Source organism: Grammomys surdaster, unplaced genomic scaffold (assembly GCF_004785775.1).
Source record: "Grammomys surdaster isolate TR1022 unplaced genomic scaffold, NIH_TR_1.0 63, whole genome shotgun sequence".
NCBI classification, from domain to species: domain Eukaryota; kingdom Metazoa; phylum Chordata; class Mammalia; order Rodentia; family Muridae; genus Grammomys; species Grammomys surdaster.
Genome location: NW_021604565.1, coordinates 18,466,764 through 18,482,826, shown reverse-complemented (window position 1 = coordinate 18,482,826; position 16,063 = coordinate 18,466,764). Strand labels below are relative to the sequence as shown.

At 38.4% G+C, this 16,063-nt stretch overlaps 2 protein-coding genes across 7 annotated transcripts in view; one reads left to right on the top strand and one right to left on the bottom strand.

Moving 5' to 3' along the window:
- Positions 1–202: 202 nt before the first annotated feature.
- Abra (actin binding Rho activating protein) lies at positions 203–4,460 on the top strand. The gene is made up of 2 exons (XM_028768139.1): positions 203–893; positions 3,393–4,460. Exons 1-2 carry the CDS (start codon positions 250–252, stop codon positions 3,868–3,870), a joined length of 1,122 nt encoding a protein of 373 aa, XP_028623972.1. The 5' UTR covers positions 203–249; the 3' UTR covers positions 3,871–4,460.
- A 3,969-nt stretch (positions 4,461–8,429) lies between these two features.
- Positions 8,430–16,063, bottom strand: part of Oxr1 (oxidation resistance 1) — a 406,935-nt gene continuing 399,301 nt past the window's right edge. For all 6 annotated transcript variants that reach the window (XM_028765635.1, XM_028765651.1, XM_028765669.1 and 3 more), the window contains 2 exons: positions 14,886–14,959; positions 8,430–10,388 (listed from right to left, as the gene is read on the bottom strand). In XM_028765635.1, coding sequence (XP_028621468.1) covers positions 10,253–10,388; positions 14,886–14,959 — 210 coding nt within the window. In that variant the 3' untranslated portion in view covers positions 8,430–10,252. The remainder of the gene's footprint in view (positions 10,389–14,885; positions 14,960–16,063) is intronic.

The window sequence follows — 16,063 nt, the reverse complement described above, 5'->3', positions numbered from 1 at the left end:
ATATCGGTGTCCTTTACCACCAGAGATGTCCCTTTGCTGTGATGAAATGGGACCTGTCAGGGTTTAAAAACAGAACATCGTCAGGGCCATGGCACCACATCTTGGCAAGAAATGCTTCGCATAGTTTCCACCGTCACAGGCGCTCCTTCGCACTCACACCCTGCTTCTATTTAAATCCCAGGCACCTCTCTCAACCACATTCCCTCTTTAGCCAGTGCCCCGGCTGTCAGCAGAGAAGAAGCAGGTAGCATGGCTCCTGGAGAAAGGGAAAGGGAGGCGGGGCCAGCCAAGAGTGCCCTCCGGAAGGTCCGTACAGCAACCCTGGTTATCAATTTGGCTCGAGGTTGGCAGCAGTGGGCGAATGAAAACAGTACCAGACAGGCCCAGGAGCCTGCAGGCTGGCTGCCTGGAGCAACTCAGGACCTACCTCACACTTCTAAAGAACCCAGTCCTCACCAGCATGCCTCCAAACCTGCAAAGCCAGATGGAGATGGAGAGGGACAACGCTCAGAAGAAGCCACTGAGGTCTCCCACATCAAAAGGAAAGAGGTGACCAGAACGGTTGTCAGCAAGGCTTATGAGAGAGGAGGAGATGTGAACTACCTGAGCCACAGGTATGAGAACGATGGGGGCGTGTCTGAAGCTGTTCAGCCGGACAATGACATTGACAGAATCCTCCTCAGTCACGACTCGCCAACACGGAGAAGAAAATGCACCAACCTGGTATCTGAGCTGACCAAAGGCTGGAAAGTGATGGAACAGGAGGAGCCCAAGTGGAAGAGTGACAGCGTAGACACAGAGGACAGTGGCTACGGAGGGGACATGGAGGAGAGGCCTGAACAAGATGCAGCACAGGTGGCTGCTGCCAGGATCAAACGCCCCTTGCTTTCCCAGTAAGTGAATGCATTCTTCCTTATACCTCAATCACCAAGGAGTTCCAACCAGTACCAAAAATATAATGGGCAGAGGATGAATTACCGGTTAGAGTGGGTCCTTGAGGGTAGCACATCCCTGGCCTGAAAGGCCAGTGCTAACTTCCGCTGTGGCCCTCCTGGTCCATGCTATTACTGATTTACCTACAAGTGGGAACTACTGTCAGCACACTCTCAGACTTCCTGAGTTAGATTTGTACATGGACCACCATCTTGGTGTAGTGGAAATGCATATACGCTTTGAAAATGAGACAGCCAGACACTAAGACACACCAGAGTCACATGAACAGTAAATGAGGCAGCTGGAAAGGTTGAATGGAGCTTGCTTTATAATCCCCATGCTTAGCATAAAGCAAGGTGGCTGATTGATCTCGGTAACCTCCAAAGTACAGGGTTTTAGTACAAGTGAAGGGCTTTACAACAAAGGAAAAAAAAATCATGGCCTTTTACTTTTCTGTGCGTTCCCACATGAGTATGTGTATGTGTCTGTGGATGCGCTTGTGCACAGAAGGATGCCGGGTGTCTTTCTCTGTCAATCACCACTCACATACAAGACAAGGAATCTCGCTGAACCTGCGGCTTGCTATTTTGCCTCACCTGGCTGGCCAGCGAGCATCCAGGAATCAGTCTGCCTGCTTTTCAGGGCTGGGCTTATATGAACCTGGCTGGCCATACCTAGAATGTATTTTTATTTTATTTTTATGTGGGGTCTGAGGATTCAAACTCAGATCCTCCTGTTTGTATAGCAAGAACTCTTAACTAGTGAGCCATCTCTCCAACCTAGCTTATTCCCATTGTTAGTATAATTACTCCCACTCCCTTCCCCCACACTAGGAAACAAAATGTTTTTCTTGGATTTTGGAATACTTACTATTTTGTAAAAAGAATCAGGGGCCTGGGTCTCAAGCTTGTTAGAAAAGAGAACAAAGGTCATAGCTGTTGATCAGCAATGAGGGCACTGCCATTTAGATCGTAATCTTGACACGTGACCCCCAACCCCCACTGGTTAATCAACAGTGACAGTCCCTGAGCAGTGCCAAGGACCAGCATTTCTGTGCATAGTGGGATGGGGAGCTGGGGTTCTTTAGCCACAAAGACAACTGGGCACTGACTGTGGGGGCACCACCACTGTCTCCCTCCATACCCATCTCAAACGTGTGCTGGGGAATTCCTTAAGACACTTCCTAGAGACCTCTCAAGCTTAAGGAAGTGTGATAAACTTGTATTTTGTATAGTTCTGTAGGAGGATTTCCCCAGCTAACCTGGTGCATGTTTATCTCTTTCTGGCTCTGAAAACAAACAAACAAACAAACCAACAAACACAAAAACAAAACAAAACAAAATAAAACAAAACAAAACAAACAAAACTCATTCCCTTCCCATTCTAACCTAACAGAGAGAGGGTTTAGCCAGAGGACTTTCTGAAACAAACATGGGAATTAATGAAATTTCGCCATCTAGTGGATGTTATTTCCTTGAAAATGACTTGCGAGGGTGCATTTAAACCATATATAGCTTTATATATCCCTTTGTCACCTGATCCCCTTCGTCACCAAGAATTTAGAAGTTTGTACCTTGAAAGATAAGCCTGGGTTACTCTTGGGCTGAGTGCAGTGAATTATAGTGCTTATAGGGTCCTGTCACGCGACTCATAGAGACAGTGCAAGAACTTCTTGTCACATCTTCAAGTCCAATACTCCCAGGCACGAGGCTACTTAATGCTCTGGAGACAAAAGTGGGTGCTTTGGAAGATGGACTCCTTCCTTTGCTATAGACTCAAGCAGTATTTCTTAAGAGTTGCTTCCTGACAGCTTTACTTGGCTTCAAAGTCCAGTCTTAGCCTACTGCTTCATAGTTTTGTGTCTTTAGGGTGCTCCCTAATCTTTCTGCCTTCAGTTTCTTCATCCACACAGTTGAAATATTATCCACCTTGAAGATGATTGTAGAAAATAATAACAAAGTGTTTAGAAGGATGCCAGCATACAGTGTTCAATAAGAGGTTTTGGTTTTCTATCTGTGCAATCCAATAGTTTAAAAAATGTGTTCATCGTTGACTCTAGTGTAAATAGGTTTTGTAAAAAAACAAAAACAAAAACAAATGAACAGAAAAACATGGAATTCTATGTAGAACTACTCCAATCTGTATAGTAGTACCAAAATGCATGTTTGGGAAATAGCTGGTATCAGAAGCCCTCTAAGAACTGATTCCAGTTCAGGAATGTTCATGACATGAGACATTTTAGAAGTAGATATCCTCACACTCTATGTAAGGAAGGTTTTGTGTTTTTTTTTTTTTTAAGCTTGAGCTCAATATCATTAATGGTTAAGTCATTATTGTTATTGGCAGAGAAAGCAGTGACATATATTTTATCATGACAGAAACTACACATGGGAAGTACATATGGTCCATGGCACTTGCTGTTTACGTATTCACCTTGCTTCTCCACTTCTCTCCTCTAGGGCAAACAGATACTCAGAGACACTCAACTGTAAGGCCCATCGGAAATACAGCCAAGTAGACAGCTTGAAAGGGAGGTGGCAGCAGTGGGCGGAGGAACACATACAGTCACAGAAGCTCAATCCCTTCAGTGAAGAATTTGACTATGACCTAGCCATGTCCACTCGGCTCCACAAGGGAGACGAGGGCTATGGCCGCCCCAAAGAGGGGAGCAAGACAGCTGAAAGGGCCAAGCGAGCCGAGGAGCACATCTATCGGGAAATTATGGAATTGTGCTTTGTTATCCGCACAATGGCTCGCCACAGACGAGACGGCAAGATCCAGGTTACTTTCGGAGAACTCTTCGATAGGTATGTTCGCATTTCAGATAAAGTGGTGGGCATCCTCATGCGTGCCAGGAAGCACGGACTGGTGCACTTTGAAGGGGAGATGCTATGGCAAGGCCAAGATGACCATGTTGTGATTACTCTCCTCGAGTAATTCCTCAACAAATCAACTCACCGTTGTTCTACTATTAAGTGATAATGTATTACAAGTTCAAAGGCAAACTACTCTGGAATGCCATCAGTATTAAATGATTGTCTATAAACGGCTTTTGGTATTGTTTCTATGAAGTTACTACTATGTGAAGACTTTGACAAAAGACACTCAGAACATTTTAGAAGCATTAAGACTACAATACATACTCAGCATTTTGATATTTGGAATTCCACTTATATTTTTAAGCAAAAAATTCTGACCATTGATAAAATTATTACAAATTGAAAATTACACATTACAAGAAAGAAAACTGACCTTAGATAAACTAGAACAGCATCTCAATGTAAGTAATATTTTAAGGAAAAAATTCCTTTAAGCTGAATAAAATTTAAAGTTTGGCTTCAAAAAAATCCTCACCATCTCAGAGTGGCCTCCAACTCGTTTAAGGTTATTATACAGCTCTTCCTCTGTAGTGCTGAGACAGCAGGTTTACATGCAAAAATCATTCCCACTTTGTTAAAAGTGCAAGGGCTCAGACCCAGGGCCTCATGCCTGCCAGTACCCTACTTCTGTGGATATTCTCCACTATTGAAAAAAAAAAAATCACAGCACCTTTGGTGCATAAACAAAGTTAGAATTCAAGATGTTGAGGATCCTCTGTATGGTTCAATCCCAGCCAGGCTCCTTCAGTCAGCCTTCCTCGTTCTGATGTGAACAAGTCCTGCAGAAACAGATGCTCTCAGTGGCCTTATGACCCACAAAGATGGTACATACCAGGAAAGTGGGATGCAGGTGGGAGGGTCAGACTTGTCTTTGTGGAGCTTCATGAGCAGGTTTGATTCTTGCTGAAAGTCTTACTTGGTAATGCTGCTTACACTTATGCTAATAAATGAACCTGTGAAACACACTTGCTTCCTATTCTAACAAAGAAAATGCCATAAAACAAAAAAGCCATCAAAACAAACAAACAAACAAACACAATATCAGTTCTTCTGAGATAAAGAAAAAGCTAATTTAATACCAGGAAATTAACACTGACCTGCCAGTGACCAATTTTTATCTTAATGTGTATTATAACTAAAACCAAATGAATATGTAAGACTACAGTTTTTACTGAATTCAAAAAAACTACAATTAAAATGGTTATAATGCTTTGTATAAGTATTATAATAAATAAATGTCAAATTATTATATCTCAAAATAATGGGAATCCATAATTGTTACATGTCCAACATAATATAGATTAAACTACTTTAGAAATTGTCAAGAATGATTGCTTCAAACTAATAATTCCAAGATATTTAAGAGAAAATACACAATTTTGTTTCCAAACTAGTCACTAGTCCTGACTCATATTCCTAGTGGGATTTCTGATGTATACACACACGTTTTGCCACAGTGAGAACCATGTCAGAACTGAAGAAATCCAGCAGACTGGGAGCTGTTACAGCTTTGGTTGCTTTTGCATTATTTTTAGATTAGATTCCCCAAACAGTGTGTGTTTGAAATAAAACAAATTCAGACCTGAACTTGGGACACTCCCAGTATCTGTCAGCATTTCACCTAATGCTTCACGAGTTCCTGCTTTCTCATCTCTGCATAGAAAGATTTTTGCAGGTTCTGGAACAAGATTATTCAAAGTCCAGCTTGTTTGAACTTAAGAATATACTGAAAGCCGGGCGGTGGTGGCGCACGCCTTTAATCCCAGCACTCGGGAGGCAGAGGCAGGCGGATTTCTGAGTTCGAGGCCAGCCTGGTCTACAGAGTGAGTTCCAGGACAGCCCGGGCTATACAGAGAAACCCTGTCTCGAAAAACAAAAACAAAACAAAACAAAAAAAAAAAGAATATACTGAAAACCTTTTCCATATTGTGTGGCAAAGTGAGATCACGTCCATTCTCAGCTTGGTTATGGGTTTTAACTTTCAAACGTCAGTTCCTTTCCTGATACCCACATTTGTCCTGGTACAGGAGTAACTCCATGTAAGACAGAATTGTGTAAGGACTCTAAGTTCGCTATATCCCTTCTTAGAGGGAACGCTTTGTGTCAGGTGCATCTTAGCAGGCAGATAGCAACGTGTCACCAGAGCTCTCTGGTAACACAATGAACGGTTAATTCTTTGTAGATTTTTTTTTCTTATTCTATTTTATGGTACTTAATAATGAATTGTAAGACCATTAATTAGTCCTATAATTTTTCCTAACTTCCAATTCAAAATATTCTCTTCCTAAAGGACAGAGAAACTCGTACTTGAAAACATTTTGACCAAAAAGAAAAAATGAGAAAGCTCAGGAAACAAACTATGCAAAGACCTGCTTTAGTCACAAGGTATATAAAATGATAGTTTCTCATTAATAGTTCTAAATTCCTAGCGGCATGCACTTGCTCTCCCAAACCCCAAGTCTTCCCTTTGTTCCTGACTCCTCCCCAGCCCTGCTCTTCACTCCTTCCTTCCGAGTGTGCACGAGATGGAGACTCCCTGATTCAGTTTCTCCTCATTCTCACATCTGAAGACAGGAACATCTGAGCTTTAGGTCATTTTTCTTCCCATATTGTGTAGTAAAATAACATCACACCCATGAATACTTTGTGTTTTTTTTTCCTCTTTCCCTTTGAAACACCAGTTGCTGTCCTAGTTATCAACAGAAATAAAGTAAAATTACCAGAGTCATTTTTCATGGTACAGTTATCACTCGATGTGAGCTAGAATTCTGTTACACCCCTTCCACTCAGTCATTGTATGACAAAGCATGTGGCCTGTGCTGAAGTGGTCCCTTAGCATGAATGTCCCCACTTTATTCTTTGTACTCTGGACAATTCTTAGTGCAAAGCTAGTCAATGTGTTTTACTTAATTTACAGGCTGACTTACACTATTTGAAGTGTCAGAGCAGATTTTGTTGTGTTGCACTGGCTTGTGCTCAGATATGGGAGAGATTCCAGTATCCAATAAGATTACATTGTACTAACTCTTTTGGGTTTAAGTTCTATTCCCCAAATAACTCTTGCAGGTAAAATTTAAGCAATATAAAATGCATATGCATACAACATAGGTTATGTGTGTGTAAATGCTCATAAAGATGTTTTGAAAATAAGGATATTAAGAAATACAGATATCAGTGTTCTGTAGGAATGACAAGAAATGAATACAGAGAAGAGCTAACGTCTTACCAGAGTACACTAGCTTTTAGGAGCATATACATAGGCTGCATCTTTTGGCCAAAATATATACTCACTGCCATTGGGCATCTACAACGGAATTAAGTTTGCTGGCCAATGGGAATCTCATGCTTGGCTTTAGTTGACAGTGTTATGTTATCACATTCCCTTTGAAATGGCTATTATTGGTTATTTTAATTCTCCCGAGAATTGATAGTTACTTCTCTTAACTTTGCCTTGTTCATGGAGATTGTTCTGCTCCACAATAACCTCTTGTCATCTGTTAATGGTACCTTTAGTCTTTTGATTAATTTTTGTTCATGTTAATTTTTTCTAACAAGTAAAACTGATTGTTCTCAGATTATGCTTTCCATACTTTTAAAATTGTATTGATTTCTGCATATATATATATATATATACATATATATATATATATATATATATATATATATATATATATATATATATTCACACCTGCTTTAGGTACAATTTGTTTTTCTTTTAACTTGAGAGGGAAGCTTGAAGCCTTTTCTTATGCTGGTCAATATTATTTTGATGAAAATAAATAAAGGCTCTATTTCAAGAACCCTATTTTAAACCAGGTCTATAATCTCCAAGGGCATTTCATGCACAAAGATATTACCTTGTTGGTTTAAAAACTTAGTATTTTGAAATAGAATATTAAATGTTTTCTTCTAGTTGATAATTTCTCATACCATACTAGGAAGTAGAGTCATGAACGGTCATCACCTCCATGCTCTATTTTGCCTCGTTATACACTGGCAACATGATAATAACACGTGAGTTCTTAAGTCAAAACCTTAAGGATATTTGAGATATTACCCATATTTTGGGGATTTTCATATATGTATTAAGCATATACACACAATGTATTTTGGTCATAGCTATCTTTAAATGCTGATACCCAGTTGGTAGCCAGATCTTGTCAAACCCAATTCTTAAACCTCTTTCATACTTCTTTCCATTTTTATTTTTTCTTCTTATTGACGCTGCATTTTTCTCCCCTCTGAATTTTACAATAGAATTGCTTATTTCTTCTTCCATCTCTAGCTTTTTTCTCTATTAATCTATTTTTTTCACAAAAATTTTTCCTAAAGGGCACACCAGTCCATGTTATTTCTCTACTCAAATATTCTCAAGTGTTCCATGAGATTAAAACAAACTGCTTGGTGCTGGGCATGGGCCTCTTCATGATCCTGGGATGTACGTTATGTACTCTCTACCTTCCCCCACCAGCTCCAACCATCAAATCCCCTGCAGTTTCTGCTGGGAAAGTGTTTCTCCAAATATTTTAAACAGCAGTGCTTCCTCTAACTGAATTCAAACTGCTATCACTTCCTGTGACAGCCACACCAACACAAGACACATTTGCAGAACACTTGTCAGGAGACTATAGCAGGTTTATTACCAGTTCTTAGATATGGTAATGACTTGGTTATTGAATAAATCCAAACTCATTTGCATTTATGCATTTAATTTTATTTGGTATACATCTCTATGAGTTTGTTGTAGTTGGAATCCATTACAGGATGTTTAAAGTTTTGTGATTAGTCACCTCCACAAAGACAATAATACTGCTGTGGAAGACTAAAGGGGGAAGGGTACATTTATTTACAGTCCTTATATTATAAACATCTAACCTAGACACTATGACCTATTTAGAACGAGAGCTTTACACAGACGAGAAAACGATGCCGTTTCTATTCATCTTCGGCAACAGCGTGTCATAGAGCACGAGAGAGTCTCATTAATATTATGCTTTCTTTAGATAATTATCTAAACTGTCCCCAAAAGAACTAGGTATTTTTAAGAGTTATATAACTAAAACTACTTAAGCCAACATACTTGGCTGGTAATTTCATCTTCAGAATAATTTAAAGTGCTATAAGCAACCTGGCAGTCAACACTTTGTATAAGAACAAAACTATCTTTAAACATCAATGTACAAGATATACAACGTTTGTGTGGAACAGCTGAATTTTCAGCACAAAGTCACTGTCACGTATAACAGCAGGATTTATTTTTTTGCATAACATGAAGCTCTGAAATTTAACTGATGAATTGTTGCCACATGGCGTATTGTTGGTTTCCTACAAGAAAGGATACAATTGCTAGTTTATTCTACCTTTTCGTTTTTGAGGCCACTTGACAGTAAGCTTGCACATTTACCAAGTCTACTGAGTTACAGTGCTGGCTACTACAGTCACTGCCCTTTTAGAAGAGCAGCTGCTAATGGTAACTAATAACGTATACCACTTAGAAAAAAAAACACGTTTTTATTTCAAAACAATTTTTTTTTCCTTTTGAGCAGAAAACAAAACAAAAATGTATTGAGGGAGCTGGTATGCAACAAGGCTAAACAAGAGAACTGTAAAACAGTGTATCTGACACAATGTTGAAGAAATATGCACGTTTTAGTTTTGTACTTATGATAATGCCCTATTAAGCTACAAATATGTAAATACTATTACTTGCTTAATATATTAAATCCAATAGAATCATTGAATTCCCATTCTCCTCTGTCAATTTGTAACTCTATCTGAAAATTCAGTGATGAAAACATGCGCCCAAACCTGCCGATCGTGTGTGCTGTGGTCGATGGCAATCAGACTGCTCCTCCAATGTCATTGTCTTAAATGAAATCGAGAATGTTTACAAAATGAATAAAGAGAATGCTGTAGTGAATTAGAAATAGAAGAGGTCTATGAAGCACGTGTTATTTTGGCATGTGGTTTCTTATCTAGAAGAAAATGTAAGTAGGCCCAAATGTCACCTGTGCCAACTCCACCAGACACAAAAGTATCTAGGCTCCATTTCCTCAACGCCCCAAGTACACTGCTCTATAAAAAGAATGAAGACAGATTAAAAACAAGTTGAACAGAGCACCATCCCGTTAGGACTGAGATGACGTGAACTGAAAAGGTGGCGGCCTCTCTGATCCGAATGCTGCTGCACTATGCTGACAAATCCCACCTGGCTGCTACACTACTGGATCACAGGCCATGGTGTAAACAAAAGAACTCTGGGACAGAAACATGATTTGAAAAATAAACTCCAAACTTATAGTTGCAGTAAATGGCCAAACACCTGACTTGAAAGCACGAGTGACATATGAATTGTATTGCTTCTTGAACATTCCTAACGAACGCTGCGTTTGTCCATTCAGGTTTGGGCCGATGTCCTGCTGCAACCAAGAGCCCTGTATTTATTCAAAAGCCCAGATTTCAATGTCTTGGATGAAGAAATCTTCCTTCTTAGAGAGTGTATGATTCCCAAACGTTTTGCAGGAATGGCTTCTTCCATGGTAGAGATCTCCATCAAGCCAAAGAGCAAATTCTCCTCTGAAATACATCAAAACCGAAGTTATTAATATTCATACCTTAATTATAATTAACTGGGTTTTTCAATGTCTACTAACTCTAGGCCATGAACTTCTCTAAACCTTCCCTTATTCCATTTCTTTGTAAGACTGAAGCAAAACTTTTGTTTTTTTTTCCATTATAAAGTCATTTATTACAGAAATTAAGGAATAAATTAAGAACACTAAAATTTACTTCATATTACAATTACCTTTCGGCATGTGGTATAAGTATTTCTTTCTTATTTTAGTATTTTCCTTTTCTTAGGAGTGCTCTACCACTGCACTGTACCACAAGTCATTCTTTTTGTTGTACAGTTTTAGTTTTTTTCTTTTAATTTGGTTTTCTTACAGGTGGTAAAATTCATATATGATAAAATGAGGGTTAACCGTAAAGGTAGGAAAAAACCTTAAGTTATTCTAGATGCTTAGAAAGAAATATTTTGCTATTAAAAACAGTATCAGGACGAGCAACAGGGGTGTTTGCTCAGATACTTCTCTAACAGTGAGAAAACAATGGCAGGTTTTTTTTTTTTTTGGTTTGTTTTTTTGTTTTTGTTTTTGTTTTTTTTTGTTAGCAAGGCATGAAAACGACTTTAAAGAGACAAGAGACATGATCCTGGGATCCTTTAGCAAGCAGTAGGAATAAGACATAAGCCAGGCGTGACGGGCATAAAGGACGGAATTATATAACACATCTCAGTGGAAGAGACTTCAGGGTCATCTCCATCTTAACTGCTACTGTTTCTTCTCTTCAGCTTCCAAGTGAATGTTAAAGTGGGGAGGACTACAGTTATCTGTGGGTCTAAGGACAAACATTTAAAGTGGAGTAGTGGATTACGCTAGGTTAATAAAATGGTAACCACAGGGTTTTTTCCTAAGACCCCTGATGTCACTAGCCCTGGGTGGCTGGCTAGATTTCCAGTCCCAGGCGTGACTTCTCTCTTGCTGAGTGAGTCTTAAGGCCAATTAGAGAGCTGTTGGTTTCCACCCAGGTACATGCCAGTATTGCGCCTCAGGCAATAATTGTGGAAGAGAGCGTGAGAAGAATGTGAGGTCAGGGAGTGCGCAGTGAGACTGTGTCTCCTAGGAGTGTCAGGAGTACACTCTTAAGTCTCACCAACACGACTCCCTAAACATGAACTAAACCAAAAACAACATCAGACATGCCAAAGTGGGAAAAACCCACCAGGCTTCAGTCAGACATGAAGAACTCAGGCAACTAAGGAAGACTGAGTGGGAGAAATATTCTTCACCAAGGAAAAGCAGCATACCAAATTGGTTATCTTATACTACACAATCAGCCCTGCAAATATACATACAAGAAACGATATACAGACGGAACATTTAGTATTTAGGAATATGCGCACATGTGTACACGCATGTACAACAATTAATGGAGAGATAACAAATTTGAAAGAGAGCAAGAAGAGAGATATATTAGAAGGTTTGGATAGAGGAAATGGAAGAGAAAAACGATACAATTATAATCTCAAAAATAAAATGTATAAAGTAACAAAAAATGATATAAACCAGAAAAAAATACCTCATGGGGAAAAGAAGCCAATTTCTATGCTCCATTCATTAATATTGGTAATACTAATTAAAAAAAAACCTCTTCGTTGATATGTAAAGTTATTATTTATTTAATGGTAATCTATATATCTAAGCTAAGCATCTCAAAAACAACATTAATTCTTTAGTAACCTTTGTTCCCACAGATAAACTTTGCTCCCCGCAACTCAATGCAACCTCAGTTTTCTGTGGCCCTTATTAGAAGTTTCTAAAGTTTAAAACTCAAATTAAAACTCAGTTGTTCTACTTGTTTCAGGGCTGTTGGTTCCATGGCTGTCACACTTAAAGAGATCTATGGTCCTTAAATATATTCAAGAGTTAAAGTTCTGTCCTGAGTGAAATACACAGAAAACACATTGCTATATGAGCTGTATGTTAAAAAATGAAGAGTTTCTGAAAATATAGTAGATAAAAAAGTAAAAGGAATGATAGCTAACTACTTTGTCCAGTATTGTTACAAGCAAACCTCAAGCAGGATTCTTTTTTTTTTTTTTTTTGAGAACATCCCGTATGCTCTCTTACATTAATTTTTTTTTTTTAGGGTTTATTTATTTATTTACATGAGTACACTGTAGCTATCATCTGACACACCAGAAGAGGACATCAGATCCCATTACAGATGGTTGTGAGCCACCATGTGGTTGCTGGGAATTGAACTCAGGACCTCTGGAAGAGCAGCCAGTGCTCTTAACCGCTGAGCCATCTCTCCAGCCCCTCAAGCAGGATTCTTATTATACCAAATATGAAAAGAAAAAAAAAGAAATGCATAAATGAGACTGAATTTTAACCTACTGTGTGATAGACACTATACCAGAATTTTAAAGAAATTTTATCGATTAAATTTCTTTGCGAGCATCCTCCCCAAGATGAGTCATCTCTAGTTTATAGTTAGCTGAGGGCTTTTAGGGAGTTAGTTCAAGGTCTCATGAAATATATGTTGCCTCTAAAGCCTCTATTAAGTCCATAAAATGATGATTCCAATTTGGAGGAAGGGTTATAATTTGAGTATATTTCAAAGGTTTATATATTAGTAGCTTGGTCCCCAGTGTAGCTATGCTGAAGAATTGGAAATTTAAGATCTGACACATGGTGGAAGTGGTTAAGTCACTAGGGATACCATGTCACTCAAAGATAATACAGCTTTTATATAGGACCCTATGCGGGCTAAATTCTTGTGGCTTCCCACTTTACAATGTGAGCTAGTCTGGCCACATCAGTTCTTTTCCTTCTATGGTATGTAGTAGTGATGTAGCAAAGGGGCCCTCACCAAAGGCAGACAGATGGTACTACCCAATACTGACCTGTCCATTTTCAAATCTGTGAACTAAACAAACCTCTTTTCTATTTTTATAACAATAGAAGATAGACTCATAAAGGGCCTTCTATGTAAAATTCTGAAATATTAAGTTCTTAAAATTTCTAAGTTTGAACATGTATTCTTTGAACACAGGTGACTTATCTTCCTAATGAACAAGTTAGTGATTATTTATTTTGATGAAATCATATTACAGAAAAAAATCTCATTAACTGAGATTGAACATGTTGTCTTTTGAAAAAAGATTTATTTACTTTTTTATTTATATGAGTACACTGTCACTGTCTTCAGACATACACTAGAAGAGAGCATTGGATCCCATTACAGATGGTTGTGAGCCACAGTGTGGTTGCTGGGAATTGAACTCAGGACCTCTGGCAGAGCAGTCAGTGTTCTTAACTGCTGAGCCATCTGTCGAGCCCAAACATGTTGTTTTTTAAGGTATCTATAACAGCCTGAAATCATTAACACTGGATCCTAAGTTTTGGGAGAATTGACAGAATAATGTGCATGATTACCGTTTTGGGCACGTCTACATAATTTGTGTAATTGGATGATGTAAACACTATAGTCGGACAAGAGGAGCCTACTTACAAACACATTTATGTAGAAAAATATTTGCTGGAATTATCTTGGATGCATAGTCTTGAAGGCTAAGATTCTGTAGCCTAAATTAGTGTCATATTTCTGTAATTGTATACAAGTAAATAATCTATCACTTTTACAAGTTTGGGGGTCATTTAGCATCACATACATCTGATCCCAATGGAAAGGAAGAAATGCCTAAGAATCAAGCTATGTAAATACTACGTAAGAAGGACACCCTATGATGTAGCAGAGGAGGGTACCACACCACTGACAAAATTAGTATATCTGAATATGAAAACAAAAAGGTTTTCATAGGGAGGTTAGGCAGGGAGGATACTATTAAAGAAAAACAAAGACCTTGAACATGGTGTTATTAAACCTGATTATAGGAAAACAAACTTTTATAATTGTCTGAAATACAGATCAAAATGAAGCTCAGAGAAAAACTAAAAGAAAAATATTGGTCTTGCCTAAACAATGAGATAGACAGCATATTATCATCTGTACTTGGATATTCAAGACATTAAAATGATTCAGACTAGTCGAATTCCAAAGACCCAGTGCACTGTAAATCAAAAGGTAGGTCTTAATTTAAATCAGCTAGCCGACATTTTAAAATGAAAAAAAAAAGTACTTTACCAACTATGTAAAAAAGAGATGTTACGAAAGCTCATGCAGACCCATCAGTGCTTCTGTCTCAATAGAACATACTAATGGTAAAGTCAGAGTCACTACAGAGTTCATCTGCATACACACATAGTCCAATGCAATGGAAAAATGAATCAGTAGTTCTCGTTACTTTTCCTTAAGAGGAAATGACAAGCTTCTGTGTTATCATTGTCTTATCAAATACAGGTATTATACTTAACCATTTTAAAAACATACTTTGCCATAATATATAAATTTAGAGTCTAATGCCAACATTTCCAAAAATAACTTACTTTGTAAATAATCTAAACGTATTCCTGAAGAATCTCATAGTGAAATGATCAAGGGACTTACCCTCCTCCGCCAAATGCTAATGAATCCATGTCTCCTTTGATAAAAAACATATTATCTCCGGTCCACTTAAAGACCTATATAAATGAAAATAAAGGGTTGACTATATGTTGACAACAGTCCTCCCAACACAACAGACAAAACACCACCAAAGTTTTAGCAGAAAAAAGAACAGTCCTTCAGATTTCTGTGTTTCCAATTCACCTTGAAAGCACGTGGGCAACTCTACCTTATTCTCCATCCCTATTTCTCAGATCCTAACTCTTATTCAAAAGTTCTCTCTTCTGACATTAACTGTTCTTCTAACATAAATGTCTGTAAATGCTATAGGCCAAGATCTCTTTGTGGTTTCAATTTCTTGAATTTAAAAATATAATACAATTTTTAGATTAATAATGCTTATGATTTTTCAAATTAAAGCCCCCGAGAAATCTGAAAGGAAAACTAGACTTAACAGTCTTGTATCTACTTTTTTTTAATGCATGAATAAGTATAGGTAGGGGTACATGCCCATGAACATGCATGTTGAGGTCAGAGCCAGACATCAGGTCTCTTCCTCTATGGCTCTCAGTCTTCGTACATTAAGGCAGGGTCGCAGGTAAACCAGAACTAATTTAGTAAAAGTGGCTGGCCACCAAGGCATCACAACAGGCCACCTGTCTCAGTCCTCTATTGCTGAGGCTACAGGCACACGCAGCCAAGCCCAGCTTTTACAAGTGCTGGGGGTGCAAACTCAGGTCCTCATGATTGCAGAGAACCTTAAACAAGGAACTGTTTCCTATACCCCAATATCATATTTTTACACATATGAATCTCATATTCTATAGAAAATTTACCTAATTAGATAGCCCGAGTGCTTTACCTTTATCATGGTTTTCAAACTTATTACATACATATATACATACATAGATACATTCCTACACATCTTTTTAGCAAGTTTTTAAATTTACTTCTTTTTCTTTGTATACTAAGCCACGGAATTCATAGGCAGTGGACTCTGGTAGCTCAGCCCCTCTCCATTAGTTGTCAGTGTGTTTCTCTTGGTGCTTCAGCTAAACCCAGTTTCCTTTCTCTTAGCTTCTTTTTTAAAAATCATTTTCCTTTGCCCTCCTCAGGAAGCTTTTTCGGCTCACAGAGAACTTAATGTGCTCAACACGCAGATTAATTCTCAAGAATATTAT

Bases quoted from the DNA above. Each gene is read 5' to 3' on its own strand.
- Abra (XM_028768139.1), top strand. From the start codon at position 250: ATGGCTCCTGGAGAAAGGGAAAGGGAGGCGGGGCCAGCCAAGAGTGCC. The intron at 894-3,392 runs GTAAGTGAATGC...TCTCTCCTCTAG, and splicing joins AAACGCCCCTTGCTTTCCCA to GGCAAACAGATACTCAGAGA.